We start from the raw sequence: 20888 nt of genomic DNA, 5'->3' as shown, positions 1-20888 counted from the left end.
TCACAAACCCAGCTGGGGTTCTTCTTCAGGGAAAGTCAGTTATAAAGCCTCAAATCACAATCACATTCACATCATTAATGCATTTTAGAACATAGGAGCAATGCAACAAAATTTGGGGAAACAATTTTTATTTTAATGCTTTCAATATTTTCAGGAAAGAACTACTGAGACCAAACTTGATGCACTTCAGAGAGTGTGCCTGTATTGCAGATACAGACTAAGAAACAGACAAATTTTGACGATTTTCAAGTTTTATATTGGTTTTTTTTTTCCCCTAAAATTGTATAATTTAAATTTCACACATATAGTCTCTTTGGGTAAGGGACATCAACTTTTAAACATATTAGGAACAAACTTTTCGTTTTTCCTAACTGTAAGCAGTCACACCCCAAAAGCATTCCAGTTGTGACATTGTTGCAATACCCATTAACCAAAGTAACACAATTAAAAGGCTCGTGTGTATTTTATTATTAAATATAACAATTTCAGCAACGCAAGATCAGTTTGGCTTCTTGATTATAGCACATTTAATAGATTTTGCAAACGACAAAGTGGCAACAGAAGCAAATGGAACAAAGAGACGTTTGTTTTCACTTAAAATAAACTAAACTAAACAAACCCCTAAAAAGCAATTATGCAAAGCAACAATGGATTTTCTAGGATAAATGCAATTTTTTAACATGCAGCCATACAGCTAATACATCCTTCATTAGCATTATGTGCAAAATTCACAAATGTTGAACAGATTGGTTTTTATTTCTCCATTTTCATTGAGTGTATGATATAAATAATGCACAGAAGTATATACATGAATACTGAACATTTCTCTTAGTACTTATTATAATATACTATGTGCTGCACAAGTCATATTTCAGCTTGGAATTGAATTACATTCAATTCTTTTTCTTGTAAAGTCATATTGACTAAAAATGTGCAGCTTCGAGAGAATAAGCTGGCAATCAGATCAGAGGCTCTGAACCTGTTAGTACTCCTTTTGTCTTACAGAAGAAGTTTTTTGTTCGAACCACCGCAGAACATCGTCTTTGTTCTCTTTGACCCACTGGATGTTCACTTGGGTTTGCTCGATGGCCAGAGACACAGCCCTGGAGGCACCACCCAGGTCGTAATTTTGAAAACGCATGAGCTGTAGACACAAAGGGGTGAGAAAAAAAACACAAAGTTAGGTGTTGGCATGACACAGCAGCATGTGAAAGACCGTTTCTGTTCTTTTTTCTGCAGCTATCAGTTTTTGAACATTATTAAATTAAATACAATACTTGAAATATAAGCTAAAGTAGTATAAATTATGAAAATGCTATAGACGGTGAATAAAACAATGATCTCAACATAATTCAACAATGTTGAAAGGCCTAAAGTAATTGGTGCAACAGTTAAAATATTTGGAGTTAAAAATAAAATATAATTCATAGATAAACTTAAAAGATAAAAAAGAAAATGTAATTATGCCCTCATGAAAAAAATGATTAAATAAAATATTGAATCTAATTTACACATATTGAAAAGGATACAGATATGTTGGAGTAATTAGCTAAAAGAATAGCTACAATATTGTAATTAGCATTTAGATTAAAAAAAAAAGCTAAAAGAGAGAGCTAAAAGCAGCTGTTGCCACTGTTAAAATATAGCTAAAAGTAACAGCATGTGAAATTACATTTCTTTCCCTTTTCTGAACAGCTGTGAATGTTGGAAATGTTGAAAAAGCTCAAATAAGTAGCATAAATAATGAAAACACCACAGACAGTGTCTTAAATAATACTCATTTAGTAATGTTTAAAGGCCAAAAGTATTGGCAGGTAAAATGTTTAAAATTATCTTCAGAAGGTTAAAAAAGAAAATGTCATATTTATAATCATGAAAAACGGTTAAATAAAATATTTAACTAATGTAAGTTACATACGTATTGAAAGATAAAGATACAACGAAGTAATTTAGTTAAAACAACAGCTAATAATTTAATTACCTGAAACATGACATGATATTGAAAAAGTGAAAAGCAATAGTTCCCATTTTTAAAATATATCTAAAAGTAAGTTATGAATGTTTAAAAAGCTAAATGTAAATGATAAATTCAACAATTAAAAAAAAAAGCTAAAGATCTGAAATAGTTGGAAGTAATATAAAAAAAACTAAAAGCAATGATTAGAACAGCTAAAGTAAAACAGTAACATTAATATAAAGTTAAAATAAAGAATGTTGATATGTGGCTAAATGTAAATGTTTGCTGAAAAAGATAAAAGGGTGGCTGAAGGTAAATAATATGTGAGTAACCTGTTATGTAATTGAATAAATATGAGCTGAAACGTAGTTGAAAAATAAGACATTCAGCTTTTGTCAAGTGAGATTTCAGAAACTAATGTGTCATTTGTAGCAGTTAACTTCATACAAATAAAAATGACCGTGTTAAATGTGTTAATGAAGAAGAGTTTTGAGAACTGCTGATTAGTACAAGGGAAATAAAGCTAATGACACAAATTCTGTGTCATCTGTCAAAGGTAAGTAAGATTAATTATGGAGTCATAAATAAATGAAGTATTGGGGTGTATCTGATTTGGTGTGAGCAGATTACTGGATTGTGATTAGAAAGACAACTCATACTCCTGCATACTCATACTCATTTTAGCAATAAAAATGACTGGTAAATTACCTCTTCCAGTTCAAACTCTGTCGAGAATCTGCTGGTCACTCCTGCAATCAGCATCGCCCCGTCCCTGGTAAAATATTAGCAACAGTTTTCAGTGAAACTCAAGTGATTCATTTATAAGTGTTGATACTAACCATCAGTATCAACTACCGTAAGTTGATACTGATGGTTAGTTTTAGTTAGTTTTCATTTGTTTTACATTATGAACTTGGTAATGACAGGTAATGATTAGTCAAGGAAAAATTGAGTTTCAATCCCCTGCTGATTAAATAATTTACTTTAGATAACGTTCGCATGTCAGTGTGGCCACGAAATGACACCCCCCCCCCCCCCCCCCCCCCCCCCGCCGCCGCCCTTTAATTATACTGTGATACAGTTTATTTTAACTTCCTGGTAACAGCACAAACAGGAGAGGTAATGATAAGAAGTGATTAAATAACAGGACCTTTGCACTTGATGACACAGTGCAGGATTTTTATAGTCGACTGTTTATAAATGCCTGATTTTTTTATGGCCCAGCTAGTTTGTTCACAGGTCACTAAAAGTGCTCTATAAACATCTGGCCCCTGAACCAGCCGAGGCCCTCGACTCTCTGTGATGAAGCAGCAAATATGTCTCCTCTGCGCATAAAGCAGAAGCCAAAACATAATCGAGAAACATGTGGTGGCGCCATATAACCCCAAGCCCTCGCCATATTTTCATTTTCAACCAAAAACTGGTAACGTTACTTTGTTAGTTCAGTTTTGGTCTCCACCCAATCCTGAAAAAATATTGTAGTTATCTTGACACTGTTGGCTTGTTTCTTAGCAAAACTTGTACTGTTAATGTTGTTTTTTTTTGCTCTTCATTAGCTTCAAGTTTCTCAAGCAACTACATTTCCCCTGTGGACACCAATAAAGATTTCTCTTATCTAGTCTTGGTTAGTCTGTTTGATGCTGGCAAGTGGGTTGAAGGCGCAGCTGAGACTGAATGAACATGTCGAATTCAGGAGGAAAAACCTGAAACCACGACCTAAAACAGGCTACACGTCTTCTTAAAGGCAGGTCATTTTTTGGCTGAAAACTTATGGCCTTCAAACTGCACTCCAGAAGGCCATCATAGATAAACAGATCTAAAAAGGAGATAATATTTAATCACATTAAACTTAGAGCCATAAGGTCAATGCAGACACCACAAGATCATATCCACACCAAGCCAGGTAATCCCATATATGGATATTTTCTTTTTGCATTGTCCCTCCTGTTAAATAGTCAGAAACATAGCTACCAATGGTTGCAACAGTGCTGCATTTTATTGTCTTCTTGAACTAAATCAATAGGAGGAAAAAAAAGAAACACGCTGCTGTGGGTTGGTTGTTTTTGTTGCTTTGTGCCAACACCATTGAAATATACTCGCAATTCTACAACAGGAAGCCACTGAGCAAATTCACATTTTTACAAGCCAGCTGAAATGAGGTCATACTGCCAAAAACTGAGCTCATCCAGAGTTTTCACACATCTAACTGGGGTGTTATGGAAACTCCTCCACCTTTATAAGTGTATGTTCTGAGGTAAGCCATGAATTCTTAAACTCCTTGTAAATTTGTTGGAATAAAAAGGCTAAATAAACACTCATCACTGAAGGAAATGTGACCTATCATCAACCTCAACCCAAGAATACTGGCATCATGTATGTTTGTCTAATCCACAGTGCAAAAGAGATGACTCAGAAAATGAGATGGCATCTGTAAAAACCAATATGAGAGGGACTAAAAGCAGTTTAAATAGTAACCTACCCTTGGCTGACGTAGTCCCAGTTTGCTCTGATAAAGTTCCAGGCCAGCGCCTGCCCCGCTGAGTTCTGGGCTATGTAGTAAATTGTAGAAGCGACGTCCATCAGACGTATCTTCTCAGGGTCCAAAGTGTAATCAAGGTATCTGCAAGATAAGGAAGGCTCTTACTGGAAACCTAATGAATAAAACCCATGTGTATTGGGAACTGCTTTATTAAAACAGTTTACACATGTGGCATACACTTTAGGATTTTATGCTTTACCTGCTGAGCAACCAGATCTTCTTGGTGCAGGACAGAGCACGACGGAGCTGCTCTTTCTCTGAGGTGTTGCTGGAGGTCTGATACATGTCCCAGGCAAATTCCCACTCTTCCTTCTCACCAGCAGCCACAGCTTGGCAGTAGATTTCAGACCGCAGGTTTGGGTGGATGCTGAATCACACACACACACTTTATTTTTCCTGTTTCAGGACCATCTAATTTTCACATTTTTTTCTTTGTGCTGGACGGCTGACATCACATGTTTTTGCTTCAGAAGGAATCTCATCAGCAGTATAAGAAAAAACTCTACCCGCCAAAATAAAATGCAGTCCATTATACTTTATAGAAATGGCTCATCAGTATAGTAGACTGTGAACATTGTCAGTTTATGTATGTGGTTTATATATCGATGTTTACAGAAGTCACAGAAAATGCTCAAATTATTGACGTTGTTGACAATTGAAAAAGAAGACATCCAATGGCATGGTCCAACATCTGCCCACCCATCAAAAATTCAATGAAAACACAACACTGCTAGATTTTTTAAGATTTGGAAAAGTCCATATGCTAAAAGAGAAAATGTCCCCTGATGTCTAAATTAGTTTGAAAAGTGAAATGATGTCCCATCCATCCAGGTTCTTAAGGACTTCTTCAACTTGTGTTATTGAGGTATCCTGGCAGAGCCGTAGAGACAGACAAATCACGAATCGTGCTCATTTCCCTACCTCCACAAATACCACTGGTAGAGACGCCGTGCAGAGCAGCAGATTCAAACCTACAGCCTTCTGCTTTGCAGCAACTGTGCTAACCACTGCAGTAACATGCAGGCCAAGAATGCGGGAGCGATAAAGCAAATATAAACCACTTTGAGCTTTGGCTATTTAATTCTTTCTGATACAAAAAGCTGTTGTTATGGAACATGAAATCTATTAACTGGGATAAAATAATCTGAAGGCCATTTATTGATCTTGGAGGCACAGCTACATGCAAGACCTGTTTTAGCCTCTTTTATAGTCTATTTGTATCCCATCATAAATGTCTGAGTTGCATGATAAAGGAAATATGGTATTCATGTGTATCCACATCTGAATTATATTCCCATTTCATGTTCAGGTTTTGCATGGCGAAAATATTTATTTCGACCTCTTGACTTTCAACACCCCCAGATTAAAAAGACAAAGTGTGCTTAGCGGTTTTACAGTAAGTGATTAAGTTGAGAGCTTAAGTGCTGGGTTCACTATGCTGGAGTCATGAGTGTGAGACAAGTGTCTGTTTGTCTTTCTGCAGTCTTGCTTTTTAGTATAGTGATATAGCAAAAGAAACTGACAGAATGTCTAAGTCTGACATAATTAAATCTAATTAAATCTCATTTTATCCTTGATGTACTCATTTTAGATTGAAGTTGTTGTCACATCTGGCAAAGTCAGACATATACACGGCCCAAGTGAGCATTTTTGGACAAAATAAAGGCTAAAGAATATAAAAGAATCCATGGATGTCAGACTTTGGTTACTATTCTGTGACTTCTCTGAAGATGATTTTGATTTTCTTGAACACAAGATAACAAATCCAGAATATGCCCCCCCGCCCTAATTTATAATGCGTATACAGTATAACATGGAGCATACATATCCACACAGTATTGCAGTCAAGCACAAAGGCATTTCCACATTGAAGTAACAAGCACATGCAGTGAACGTATTTAACTGTAAATAAAAGATAGACGTAGCCTCAAAGCTTGTTGTATAGGAAATCGAAGGTCCTACAAATATTACAGAGAAAACCCCAGCGATCAGACAATCCCTTATGAACAAACATGTGGAAACATGGAAGGAAGAACTCCTTTTTTTACAGAAAGACACCTGCAGCAGAAGCAGGCTTGGAGAGGGGCAGCTATTTACTGCAACCAGTTTGGGGTTGAGAGAATACACTGTCTGCTTTTCCCCGACACTGCAGATGAGTGTCGTGTTGTTCCTTAGGTTCTTAGTCAGATCCACGCCTCAAGGTCCCTAACCAATTAGTGATGTCATTGTGGCTACGTCCATCCTTTATATACAGTCTTAGTCCCAATTTTTTAAAGTTGCACTTGGAAACTTTTCAAAAATGCTAGCTGTAAGCGCACCAGAGCACTTGCTTGGGAAAAGATGTTGGAATTGAAAATTAGAGTGAGATTGCTTGAAAATCCCACCAAGTGCAGCTTTACCAACATCCACAATGCACAGATACCAACAACTGACATGAAAGAGGGATTAGATTACACATACCTTTACTAAATCATTACCGGAGAGCAAAGCTACAGAATATATGGAAAGCTAATACAGTTAGATGATCATTGGATAATTCCAGAAAGTGTGACACAGAAAACAAAGATACTTATTCTAGAAAAGTCCACACCTGTTGGTATTGTTGCTCTCCATCCAGGCGGCATACTTCTGCTTAGCCATCTCTACGCATTCTGGTAGTCCATTGGAACATGCCAGCTTTATGGCTAAGAGCTGGGTGTACCTTAGGATGGAACAACATTTTGTATGATAAATGCAAAGGTATGAAATGCCAGAGTGTTTCCAAATATGAGAATAATTTGGAGACAGGAGTTTTTTAACCCTTAAATGGACTCTTACTACTCATCTAACACTGACAGTTCTCTAACGAATTGTTTTACCAATGGTTTTGAAACCGAGAGGGCCTACGCGTTCATTGAAAGCTTCCAGTTTCTTTCTTTTATGTCATCTTTTGGTAGCACTTTGTGGTCTAGCCATACAGCCAGTGACTGCTCAGCATTTACCCGGTAAATGTTTCTAACTTGGGGCGTAATTTTCAGCAGCTGAATGTACTCTTAGTGACACTTAAAGTGCAGTTACAGAAGAATAAATGACTAACAAGTGGCAATTTCTAAGGAAAGGTGAAAATGATACCACTAAGACTAATTCTACCCTCATTATCACGTCGACCTATAATGCCATATTGTTGTGCCACATAAACAAAGATTAATTATCAAATAATCAGTTTACAGTTTATCATTCTTACTTCCAGCTCTACAGTTTTATTCTTATACGTTACTAGAACAGTCCAGTTAACAGATATCCCCACTCTTTCTTTCTGAGACCTGTGTTTTTTGATGAAGTCATTATTTGAAACCTTGGCCGTGTTTAACATGAACATCCACCCCTGCAACAGTTTATATGAGAAAAAAGCAGACCACTTTAAATGATCCTTGATGACACGAGAACTGCTTCCTTTAAAACAACACTGACAGTCCACACCACACATCTGTTACAGCACAAAGGCAAAAATACAAACTCACACATCTGCTTTTTATTAGCACCTTTGGACTCGAGTGTGATTTTATGAACCGTAAACTACATGCAAGCATGTGTAAATCTGTTGACGATTAACTCAGGATGAATTCCGTCTTAAAAATAAAGATCTTACTTACTGTAAGGAGTGATCGTTCTGTGGGACGCGGTCATCGTCCGTGTCGTTTTTGAAGACGTTATACAGCTCTCTAACCTGTTCCCGCAGGTATGTCTGCAGGAAGAGACGGCAGAGTTTCGGCAATGTATACAATATTTTCTGCACATTGTTCCAATTATTGAACATCAACAAAATCAGAAGATCACATTAAGCCTGTTAAATATAATAACATAAGACAAGTTGTACAACTAGTGAAAACAGATGACAGATACCTGCATGGGTCCATACACCTCAGAGCGGTCAAACATGAGGATGAAGTACTCGAGATTCCTGACCGCTGACTCCCAGGGAAGAAACTCTGTCTCTTTTGTGAGGAAAAGGGTTGAATTCAGAGCCAGAGTCACGTTGACAAGTTTAGCCCTGATTAGAACAAGAGTGAGATCTCAGTCAGTACAGCCATTTATTCAAAATTCACAAAAAAGCAATATTGGAGCATCCACACACCGCCTGTGCTTTAGCCATTTTTATTTATACAACCTCCAATGGGACTGCTTCTACAATCACATTTTCTTACAGCTAAATGTTATGAAAAAATTAAGTCTCCACAATTTGGTTGGGACGTCTTTGGTTAGCATCAGATCAAATGGAAAATGTTTTTTTTAGAAATACTGCAGCGGCAAAATGTCTCAGACTTTATTTAAAGTGCCCGCTGTGACTTGTCGGGATTTGCCTGTTTAATAATTGGCTCTAACAAAACTCAACCCTATCCTGGACAGATGACCGGATGAGTAAAATAATGATGGCTGACAAATGTTGTTGTCTAAAGAAAATTATCTATTTGCATTTAACTCTCTGAGGTATGAGTTGAAATCACTGGCATGTCTAACCCTGAGTTTTGGAGAAAAACAAAAGGGCATTTTTGGGGGAAAAATGTAAGTAATGCCTGTAAGTTACAAGGATTTTTTTTTTTTTACCCCGACTGCCAAGACTAGGGTTAGAGCTGGGGATAACACCGATCATAACAAGAGCTCACAGGGTTAATGTCCAGCTAGCTGCAATAAGCAGCAGGGTGTCAATAGCGTGTGTTAGCTCTGTGATAGCGTGTCAGCCTGTCCAGGGTGTAGCCTACCATGACAGGCTCCAGCTAATCCAATATCTCAATAAAACACATATAATATACTTCATTATCTCAAATAAATGCCTTCCCTAGAAACTGGAGCAAAGTAGCCACGTTCTTTGGTAAAATAAATGTCAAATAACATTTAATAATGTTAGGCTGTTTGGTTTGGAAGGGGGTTTGTGATTAATACTGAAAGAATGAGAGAGTTTTTCAAAAGGCCAGATCTAAATATTCAGCAAACCACTGCCTGATGCAAAGCTGCATGTTAAGTTAAGTGGACTTCTTAATGACGTTCTAGTTTCCTCTTATCGCTTAACATATCTAATATATTAATAGCACAGCATTATTATTTTTTTATTAAATGAACAGGTCACAGTCAGTACCTTGCCAAGTTAAATGCGTCATCAATAAGTTGCCCTCTGTTCAACAGCGGGATACTCTGGAAAAACACAAGAGTTTCAAAGTTAGAGAGCCACCGAGCGCTACTTCTTTCTTACCTGGGAGCTGCCATTTTAAAGTTATTAAAAATGACTTTAAAGGTTACTGAACGTGACTTTCCTTGCCATCTGATTCCCACCCACTAACCTGGAATTCTCTACTCCTGCTATCCCGTGTTTGTCCACAAAATTATTCTCCCTCCACCATTTGTTTTGTTCCCCAATCAGTGTCATAGGGAATTCAGGTATGTTTATGACAAGTGTTTAAGAGGAGTTGCCTTAGTCAGTGTGTGCTTTGTAGCAGAAACTGTAACAATAGTAACCCTTGCCCCGTTCGTTGCACTGGATGGAAAGTCACAGGCGTTAAGAAAGCTTTCTTTCTCTGCACCGCGAATTATTGATGACAGAACATGAACAACTGAGTGGTAGATCAACCAACCAAACAATCCGTGAACATGGTGACGACATTGCTGATAGAACTACAGACTCGTACATCCAGAAAAAAGCAGGTTAGTTGTAAAAGTTATACGTGAGGCACAAGTAAGGCCTTTTTTGTGTAACTCGGGATCTACGACGACAAATGTTCGCTTTGAAGGATTGAGTTAACCTCTGAGCTTTTGGTTCAAGGCCAATTCTTGGTCTGGTCTACTTTGTTCAAACAGCATCTCTGGCTTACCCTCCAACACAATCTATCAAACTTCACTGTGTAATAAAGGAAGCAAACTTGGATGCTTTTATTGTTGCTCTTTAAAGCCTCTAGAAAACCTTTGCAGTCCAATGAATCTGCCTTCGACAATAAGTTATTTCTCTTCAATATAACCTTGTCAGTTTATATAAATGTAATTAGATTTTATTTTGATAATTAACCAATAACTCACAAAATCCCTGCATTTATTGCCTGGTATGGAACAAAGAAGCTTCAGAAGATAAGATGTCGTAATATTTCCAGTAAAAATCACCCAGTAAAATGTGTAAAACTGGAGTGGCCCAGTACTTACATGCCGATTCTTCTGCAGCTGTGCTAGAAGGCGTTCCCAGTTCTCTGGATTGTAATTGACTCTGTAGTATCCGATGCAGTTGATATTTGCCAGGATCCATTCACCATTCTTAGCTATGAAAGCTTCTTTGTTTACTGTTCACGAGACATCAATTAGTTGAAAATGTGTTAAATTTTTTTGCGAGTGAGTAAAATGAAGCACTTGAATGGAGAAAAAGGAAACTTGACAGAGACTGAGACGAGACTTAAGAAGTAAAAACATGAAGACAACCAAACTGAAAGCAGATGCACTGTGTGCAGTCATTTTGCTTCTCCCAGATGTTTTTGTATCTCCGTTTTTTGGTTCGTATATCTTTGATGTCATTTTTGCAACTCTTTTACTCTTTGTGATAAATTCCCATTATCGCTTCCTTTTGTTCTGTATTTTTTCACGGACACGTCAGGTGGCATTTGGGATTCACATCTGTTTATCTGTAGTTGTTTTGATGCTTTTTTGTGTCTTGAAAGTCAGTTTGTATGATTAACTATTCTGACACTGTATGTGTTTGCAACATTACATGCACAAATGTCATTCAAATTCAGCAACACTAAGGATGATTAACGATGTATGTGATTAATGGTTTTCCATACCTCCTAAAATATATGCAAAACATTTCTTTGGCCAATTTTTATTTTTGTGCATTTAAAGAAAATTCCATTCCAGGAATATCTAAAGCCTTTGTAGCTGATTTAAGAACTTTTGGGGCAAATAAACATTTCACTGAAAAATCTTGTGGTTTTTTTGTTTGTTTGTTTTTTTAACCAATGGCTTGATTATGTCTCATCCCACATTAATAATAAAATAAAACATTATTCTGGTTCCCTTTGAAACAGAAGATGTAAAATAAAAAATACTTTGTGTTCTCCTGCATCTTACCTGGCTTGTTGTTATACAAATACACTTTCTCGAATTTAGACGACGCATTTGAGATGAACTCAATCTCCACTGTCCATGAATTGCTAAACAGAAAAAGAACAGGTAGATCTTACACTGGATGTAGTTTCACATGCCCCAGAAAATAAAGTGAGCAATAATTGTGAGTTTTACAGACTTTTTAAAGCTCACAAACTGAAAAGAAGCATTTTAGAGACAAAAACATGAGCATGAAATCTATTTTCCTTTGTAATAACCTAATCTGTGCCACTATCATGCCAGAGTCTCCAGGATCTGGAGGTATCCCAGTCTGGACCCTGTATGATTCATCATGGCAGCATCATGGAGTTCGAAGGCAAAGGCGCATCCAAAAGCAATGAAATCAGTTGTGGCCCAATACTTTCTTAACGATGTGAGTTATTCATTGAATAACTTGACTTTTTACCACAGATGGTTATTTAATCTGTATTATCATTAAAAGTGGTACAAAATGTTAACTCAAGCTAGATGATTTTATTACAGATTTGTCTAGGCTGGAAAAAAAATAGTTGGTTTACACAAAGTTAGGTCAAGTTTGTAGAAAGATGTGGAAGACACCTACGAGGAATTGGCAGAGTTATTGAAGAGAAACTGCTTCTGGTAGACTTGTCCATTGGTAGTGTTGATGGTAATGACAGGATAGCCACTTTGGGTGGTCCAAGGGTTCATGAATCCAGCGATGTCATCAGTGTTGCGGACAGCTTTGTTACCGCGGTTCTGATTCGCAGCCTGCCAACATTAAACAAGCCAATGAATATCTTTCCATGTGCAGTCCAAACCCGATGTATTTGTAAATATGATTTATGATAACTGAATTCATTAGTATCTGAACATTTTCGAACCCTTTGCTTTAAAAGAGCTAAATATACCACGCAGGTCTTTGCTTTCTAAAAGCTGCTGTTTGGCATTTTAATGTGCTAGCCATTGTTTTAAATTAAATGAGCTAAAACACAGACCAAAAACTATGATTTGTCCAAAATACTTAAAATCTGGGATAAATACAATGTTGTGATTAATCCTCAGGCAATGAAAGTGTGGGAATGATTTTGATGACAAGGCACGCATAGAGTAAGCAACAGAAATTTGGCAGAATAAAACAGCCTGGATAATTTATCATCTTACCATTTGTATATACTTCAAGAGGTCATCCTTTTCTACGTTTCCATATTGAAAGGCCTTGAGATACATCTATGAAATATATGAAAGCAGAGCAAATCAGAACGATTGAGTAACAGTGGACACAGTTGCATCAGGCACAAAAAAAGAATTATTTCCCCGTGGAGCTGTTGGAATAAGAGCTGGGTGAAAAGATTCAATTGCAGCTGTGAGCAGTTGGACCTGAGGGAGATGTGATGTTGTAATAAATCTCTGAGCAAAAAACGTTTTAGTTTTTCCTTGTTTTTTTTGTTTGTTTTGTTTTTAGTCTTCTGCCCGGATACACGTGAACATTCACAATGAGTTTGGTGTGTTACAAAAATGAAGGTTTGAACAGACATTTAGCCTCTTCCTTGTATATCTGACAAGGAAAACACAACACCCTTATTCATTTTGCATGAGGCAGTGGAAAACACAAGTGGACAAAAGCTGCGTGCCTTCCCCATTTCTGCAGACACGAACCAGATGTTGGAATGCTTTCGTTCAGAGCAGCACTGAGGGCTTTATTTTCAACATGTTCAATTTGGATGTATGACAGAAGCTGGTGTCTATTGATGGTAAAAAAAAAAAAAGGTTAACCTCTTCGAATACACCAGGTTACCTGCAACCTGTCGAGGGTTTGGGATTATTTTAGCCACATGATATACAGACAAGTTTTATGAAACTAGAAAGTGTTGCCTTTCAAATGAAGCCTGATCCATTTTGGAATTACAACTTTGTGTTATTATTATTTTTTCAGTTGTTTCAAAAGTTTCCAAAGATCATTTTACACGACTAAACTGAAACAATACACCGCTGGATCAAAGACTGTATTCAAAGGATGGGCGTAACCACTGTGACACCACCCACTGGTTTTGGAGTGCAGATTGTGATGCCTTATTAGCATTTTGGCCACCACCGTGTCTTTTTTTCTTTTTTTAAATGCAGAAGTTACCATATTTGGATCAAAGGCTGGAGTGCTAAGTTATCAGCTAACACTTGCAAGCTTTGTTGCTAAGCTGCATTCATAAATTCCACCCATCTATTTTCTTCCAACATCAGAGTTGCAGGGGGGCTGAAGTGGCCCAGTTCAGTAAGTCAGACTAACAGGGATGACAGCTACAGTGGGACAAATCCTGATCCTGTGGACAAAAATTAGTGAGTTCATTTCGTAATGCCACAAGCTGTGGCTACGTAAGCCTATGTGTCAATATCTGGCACCAATTATGGCCAGCCAAATCTGCTCTTCCTTTCCATCCATCTCAAAAGCCTGTGAGGCGCTCAGAGTTTTGTAGCACACAAGGGACTTCACAAATGTTCCGTTTCCTTACATTTGCCAAGACTTTGGTTTCAAAAGCAAACAAGTTATATGCATATTAGATGAGATTTAATAGCTAATTAAAGCATCAAACATACGATTGCTACATCTGTGTCCTCTTTCAATATTGTCGTGGCTCCAGATACATGAGCCATGACATCATCAAAATGGTTGGATTTTCTCATGAAAACGTTTCCAGGATTCTGCATTTGGATTGTCTTGGCAGAAGTGAGTTTCAACTGCAGACTGGCAGTCAAGTGAAACCCTTTAGTTTTATTGTTTGTTTTTAAGTTTAAATGGTAAATGGCCTGTATTTGTATAGCGCTTTACTCAGTCCTTATGGACCCCAAAGCACTTTACACTACATTCAGTCATCCACCCATTCACACACACATTCACACACTGGTGATGGCAGCTACATTGTAGCCACAGCCGCCCTGGGGCGCACTGACAGAGGCGAGGCTGCCGGACACTGGCACCACCGGGCCCTCTGACCACCACCAGCAGGCAAAGGGTGAAGTGTCTTTCCCAAGGACACAACGACCAAGACAGTCAGAGCCGGGGCTCGAACTGGCAACCTTCCGATTACAAGATGAACTGCCAACTCTTGAGCCACGATCGTTTAAGCCTTGGGAAGGACCTGAAAGGAAAATCATTTTTGCTTACTTGGAGCCCTTTGTTGAAAACAACTTCTCCCACATGGTTTGCCAGCATTCTCAGCACAATTGCGCCCTAACAAAGTGAACACAGATTACATGTTCCTGTTAGTAGAAAACACACGGTGGCAAATTGTGTATTAACAGCTTTGACTAGCTACCTTGCTGTAGCTGATCGAATCAAACATTCCAAGGATGTGATCTGTCGTATTGATCTCTTTTGATGCAGGACTGAGAGGATGGGATGAGGCCAAAGCATCCTCTCTAAACGCATCGTGGAGATCATTCATGATAGATATTTCCTTCTGTAGAAAACAAACATGGACGAGACTGTAAGCTTAAACAATTTTGCCTGAGCATTTAGCAGAACTCCAGAGATATTGCAAGGCTGGACTTACTATATTGAACGTAGGCTCCACACTGTCCACAGCAATGTAAGATAGGTAGGTAGCAATGCCCTCATTCAGCCAAAGGTCGTTCCACCATTTCATTGTCACCTCATTTCCAAACCACTGCCAACAAAATAAAAATAAATCATTGCACAGGAAAGGTTGCATTGCTATTCAATATTGTTGTAAAAGTTGTAATAAACTTAAAAACAACTTCCTTAATCCAAAACGGTGTTTCTTATCATGTGAAAATGTTGAATGATCTTTACTTTTGCTGCTAAAACCATATGTTTTGCTACTCCTGTCTGTGGTCTTAACAGGAAAATGACTCAGAGGATTGAAATCAGATGCTTTATTCGTTTTACTGCTTTCTAACCTGGTGTGCCAGTTCATGTGCAATGACAGTGGCAATATCTTCCTTGTGCAACAGGGAGGAGACGCCTTCCTGATAGAGCAGGAATCCTTCCTGGTATGTGATCAGTCCCCAGTTTTCCATCGCAGCAGGGTATAAGTCTGGCAGTGCAAGCTGGTCTAAGGAGATCACAAAGAAATGGACACAATTCTGTTCAAATCAGTTCAGTTCAGTTCGGTCTACATAGCACCAATTCACAACAACATAATTTAAGGTGCTTCATATCAGAGCATAAAGACCCTTCAGTATTAAAAACCAGATTATCCCCTATGAGACATGTATGAGCTACTCAATACAGTATTTTGATTAAGCAGTAAGTGATGCATCTAAAAATCAAAAACAGTACTTGTGAGCCATAAAATGTGGATAACAAGTCAAAGTGTGGGTTCAACACATTTAATTCATGGGAGTTTATATCCACAATAAAAGCAACATACTGAACAAAGACCGTTTTGTGCGGGTGACCCCAAAAGTGAGCTGATAAAAGAAGAAGACTGAAATGTAAGTAGGTATAGTTTGGGAAGAGAGGCGCCTGGACTTCTTTAAGTTTCTTGAAGACGTTTCACCTCTCATCCGAGAAGTCCAGACACCTTTCTTTCCAAGCTGCTTAGACTACAATGACCTGGATGACTGAGACCCTTCACAGATGTAAGTAGGTATAGTTTACCTATTTTTTCCATTGAATATTTCATTTCAAATTGGCTTTCGTAGAATCGAAGGAGCTTTCTGGCAATGTCGCCGGCATAATCAGCGTGTCCTGCATTGATGGCTTCAGGACGAGCATACGTCTGCACAAACAAAACACAGAAATGGCACTGAGTGGTAAAAATAGTAAAACCTCACTGGCTACTAGCCCCGTTTTGCTGACTTTCAAAGTGTACTGGCAAAAACAAAAACATCAATAACACTGCATCAGATTCATCCTGCAGGACATGTAGCCTACATTTATCTCCACACGATCAGTATCAGAGCTTGGAGAGGTGATGGATTTGAAGCTGTCGTCGACCACTGCGAAGGCGAATAAGTAGGTGGACATCTTTGGTGTTGCTCTAAAGATAGTGTATTGCCATTCGTCATCTAAAATGTTGCTTTCTGAAAGAAGGGAGACAAGGAAATACATAATGAGGACATCTTTTACTCCTATTGTTAAAGTTAATGTTTGACTCCTCAGCAGGTGACCTATATCGCGTATTGACACAGGAACTTGTTTTTACCATAAGGGGCTGCATTTCCCAGAGCTCTGGTTTCTCGCCTGTGGATGATGGTCAATTTAAACACAGCCTTCATGTCTGGCTCATCGAAACAAGGAAACACTTTCCTGGCATCTGTTGGCTGCAGATTGGTGGCAGCAATGAATCTAAGCATACAGGGAATAGAGAGCGAGAGAGTGTTCAGGTCTCTTTTAATTGGATCAAAATGTCCCAACATATTCTTTATCATCGCTTTTATCAACAGCTTTTATTGGTCTTTGACTATGATGTTGCTGCACTTTTTTGACTAATTTGTTACATTAATTGCAAGTGAATCATCTTGTGGCCATATTGTACCATTTAAAGAATGCACAATAACTTGTTAAAAACATTAATGAGTGAGAAATGGAAAAGACAGAGTGTAGCTGGTTAACAACAACTGAGAAAAAGATGTGTGTGTAACTATCCCAAGGTGTTCATTGTGTTCTATGTCTAGGTGTTCATGTATGTTGGGTTTGGTTTGGTTTGGTTAGGTTTTGGATGTGCCTGATTCTCACAAATTCATATGAGTATGAATGTGTAAAAACAAAAAGATGTGAGAGAGTTGTGAGCAGTACTCTTGTAAAAAAGAAAAAGACGAAAGGATACATGAAGTACAAGTGTAGCGGTTGAAAAGTTGAGGTCCCCACCTGAACGGGCTGGTTACATGTATTAAATTATTGTCTTCACTGTAGAATAGTGCGTGATCAGAGGTTGTAAATGTGTAAACATATAAGTGTACAACTCTTTAAGTTCAATGTGAGACACCATATCCAAGAATCAAAAACTGAGAAGGCAGAAAAACAATAAGCTACTTTTTTTTTAAAAACTTCTTTGCTGCTTTATAGCTTCTTTTATTCTTAGAGTTTAATTTGACCTTTTTCCTCCCCTACATTTATTTGAAGCTACTGGTCTTTAGATTAAGATGCTATTGAAAAAAGATCTTTGTGATTATATTTATAAAAATCGTGAGCGTATTGCAGAATGATTGCTTTTACTTTGATACTGTTGCAAATTTTGCCTGTGTACTTCTTTTTACGGCACATTTTAAAGCCAGGACTTTTACTTGTAACTAAATACTTATTACACCACTGCAGGTGCAAGCACACATGTAACCAATCAGTGATGTTACCCCAGCGACGTGTTGTAACAAACATTGATTATGAATGGATTATTTTACTATTATTACAGGTTTTTTCATTCTGAAAGATATTGTTTGTCCTTTCTGTTGGATACTTACTGGTTCCAGCTTAACTGCATTTTGATTAGGCCTCATCTTAAGCTGTGTAAATCAGTTGAGCCAACTCAGTTTTATCAAAAGACAAAAATGTCCTGGCTGCAGTTTCTGTAACTTTAATGCCAAAGTTCCACTGTGAATTATTTTTTATGGGTTTGTGCAACATCTAGGATAAGGGTACGATGAACAGTCAGTTTGGGTTATTGTTTTACATGTCAGATTAAAACTGACACAAAGAACTGCACGTCAGTGGAAAATAAATAGTGATTTGAAAAAATGTGGGATGCATCATTGTTATATTAGAAAATGACTTTGTGTTTGAGCTATCACTGTGTTTAGTCATCCAGATGACTCACTGTTTCTAAAAAACACTCAAGTTGAGAAATTAATTCACTGTGGAAACTTGAACATCTCTGTAACCTGATGGAATATTATTATGGCTTATTATGAATTATTACAGTTATTATGGCTGAGTGATAAAGTTTGTAAGCTTGTATAGATATTTTTTTCTCTCCTTTATATTAAAAGGGAATTACACTTTGAACAATGCTAAAAATCAAAAATAAGGCTTATATATTTACTTATTTAATCATTTAATATTTGGAGTTGCATCTTCTTGAAATATCGATTTAAGAAATTACTTAATTATTTATTTTTCTTAATATAACTTTGACTCTTTTCAGTTTGTATTTAGCATCCAGCCTTTATGTCCTTTTCCTTGAAACCTTTCCAAATATTTTTCCCTTAATAGTTTTCTTATAAAAAAAAACAAAACACTTAAATTTAAATTTTGTATTTATTTTTCACTCCAGAAAAAATTGGAATCTTGAAATCCTAAAAATAGCATTAAATACAGAATACTTACATAACTTTCATAGATTTCAGATAAAAAAAATAAATAAATTAAATATAGATTTAATTTAATATAGATTATTTTTCCAACTGGAATAAACACGACCACATTTCTTTCACTTTCTCAGAAACCCTCTAAGCTCTAATTGCCGATTATTGTACGGAATACCATAAACTTTAAAGTTGCAGTAATGAAAAGCTCTGAAATTGTTTTAGAAACTCCAAATTCAACAAATAATTAAATGTATTGATATATATTCTATACGCAGAGCTTTTATACGTACCTGTCCGCATTTGGATCATCTACACTTTCATAGTCAAAGATACCATCAGTATATCTGCTTAGATACAGTGCTTCCAGATTATCCGAGACTTCGCCGTGGAAAGACAAAAACAAAGAGTAGTTCCCTCCTGTCTCCAAGGGATCCATCAATTCGAGCTCGAGGAAGTCACTTTCATCATCGCGGTGTTTCATTCCAGACACTTTAATATTCCTTTTTGTATTTTCGTTCAACACCACCGGCGAGGACACGTTCAGGTATCTGCTGTTGAGAAAGATGCTCATCGTCTTTTGGGCACATTGAAAGTGGACAGTCGAGTTTCCCGTGAAGATCATGGTCTGGTTCGGAGTGGTGATGTTGGGATTGGAGCCGTTCCCCTCCTCTATGATTTTAGTGTAGAGGTGAACTGCGAGTACAATTTCGTACTTCTGAGGTACCAAGCTCTTCGGCAGCCGCATGTCTGGCGGTGGGGCCATGGTGGTGGGTGGCAGGGTTGGAGGTGGCGTCATGGTAATGTTTTGGGTCTGAGCCTTGAACAGAATAATCATGGTGAACATGCCGCCGATGGAAGAGACGGTCAGAACACCAAAGGCGATGGCGATAGCCTTCGACGTTCCAAACTTCAGTGGCATTGTAGCTGCTTCTTTTGGTCCGTCCTGCTGCTTGCCTGGTAGAGATGATTCCCTGAGTGAGTCTGCCTCTGGTCTGTGCTGTCTGATCTGTTCACAGGCATGTAACCTCCCTCCAATAAACAGGGCTTGGCCTTAGCAATTAAGGGTCTGTACTTGGATTAAGCATTAACTTTGACACTGCCAAAGGAGCAAAGAGTACACATTGCAGTGTGAAGAGGGCGATGTTCACTGTAAATAATCAGTCAGATTGTGCTCCCAAACATCTGGAGGTGGTTACTGCGGTCATGCCACTAATGCTGGGGTTAGGTAAACCGCAAGTCCTCACACTGCACTCTCCTACCCCATCCCACACTTCCTCACATTCCCTTTCTGTGAACACTCCTCAAACCATCACAATCACACACAAACACCCCCGGGCACAACAAAATCCTCAGTGGGGAACACATCCAGCATCGCCGCTTTTGATTGTAAGAGGTGTTCAAAGTTTCGAAATACAGCTGTTCTTCCTTAAATTTCTGCAAGCAAGTCTCTGCAGCAGGAGGGGTCCAAGGGTTCTTATCTAAACAGAGACCATGCAAGTCTCTCCCACCAAGACGGTATATAAAGAGAGGACTGCTGAGTGGGCTGAATAAAACAGAAGAAAAAAAACGGAGGAGAACATAGACCGTAATGATTGGTACATCACTGAACTTCCTGGAAAGCTCCAACCGCGGGTAACGACGACCACCGTGACCACTGTGCACATATTCTTCATCTCAGGAGAGGAAAGAGGAGGGAGACTAATAGGCAAAATGGGAATAATGCAGGAAAAGAGGGCCGGAGATGGGAGTGTTGCTGGTTATTTGTACTGAGAACAGATGTTGCTGTTGGAGGGTCAAGGTGGTCAAATCATCCTGAGCATATTGATAACACTGGAGACCAACCATCAGCGCCCTGAGGCCAAAGTCAGGTGGATGAGCAGCTGAGGCAGCAAGGCCACATTCCTGTTCACATTAAAACTACATCAACATCGGATACCAAAGCAAATAAAGACCCCAGCAACAATAAAACAAGTAAACCCAAAAACTCAACTGTCATTTTTATTATGTGAGACAAGTGAACCAGATGTTATAACATCTGCCTGAATGTCACAGGTT

The 20888-nt window shown here is 38.1% G+C and overlaps 1 protein-coding gene across 1 annotated transcript; it reads right to left on the bottom strand.

Annotated features, from left to right (window-relative positions):
- Positions 1 to 111: 111 nt before the first annotated feature.
- anpeplb (alanyl (membrane) aminopeptidase-like b) lies at positions 112 to 20703 on the bottom strand. The gene is made up of 20 exons (XM_026172566.2): positions 19124 to 20703; positions 16736 to 16878; positions 16465 to 16613; positions 16189 to 16309; positions 15486 to 15640; positions 15119 to 15232; positions 14882 to 15025; positions 14731 to 14796; positions 12735 to 12800; positions 12175 to 12341; positions 11577 to 11659; positions 10662 to 10795; positions 9610 to 9665; positions 8379 to 8526; positions 8129 to 8220; positions 7087 to 7197; positions 4696 to 4863; positions 4437 to 4577; positions 2666 to 2729; positions 112 to 1144 (listed from the first exon to the last, which is right to left on the bottom strand). Exons 1-20 carry the CDS (start codon positions 19750 to 19752, stop codon positions 983 to 985), a joined length of 2913 nt encoding a protein of 970 aa, XP_026028351.2. The 5' UTR covers positions 19753 to 20703; the 3' UTR covers positions 112 to 982.
- Between the last annotated feature and the right edge of the window lie 185 nt (positions 20704 to 20888).

The sequence above is a fragment of the Astatotilapia calliptera genome, chromosome 7 (genome assembly GCF_964374335.1).
Source record: "Astatotilapia calliptera chromosome 7, fAstCal68.1, whole genome shotgun sequence".
NCBI classification, from domain to species: Eukaryota; Metazoa; Chordata; class Actinopteri; order Cichliformes; family Cichlidae; genus Astatotilapia; species Astatotilapia calliptera.
The sequence above is the reverse complement of the archived record's forward strand: the minus strand, read 5'-3'. Positions and strand labels throughout refer to the sequence as shown.

Coding starts and splice junctions, on each gene's coding strand:
- anpeplb (XM_026172566.2), bottom strand. CDS start 19,752: ATGCCACTGAAGTTTGGAACGTCGAAGGCTATCGCCATCGCCTTTGGT. Junction 12,801..14,730: donor TTTTCAACAAAGGGCTCCAA/GTAAGCAAAAAT, acceptor TATATTTCATAG/ATGTATCTCAAGGCCTTTCA. Junction 1,145..2,665: donor CAGAGTTTGAACTGGAAGAG/GTAATTTACCAG, acceptor TTGTGTCTACAG/CTCATGCGTTTTCAAAATTA.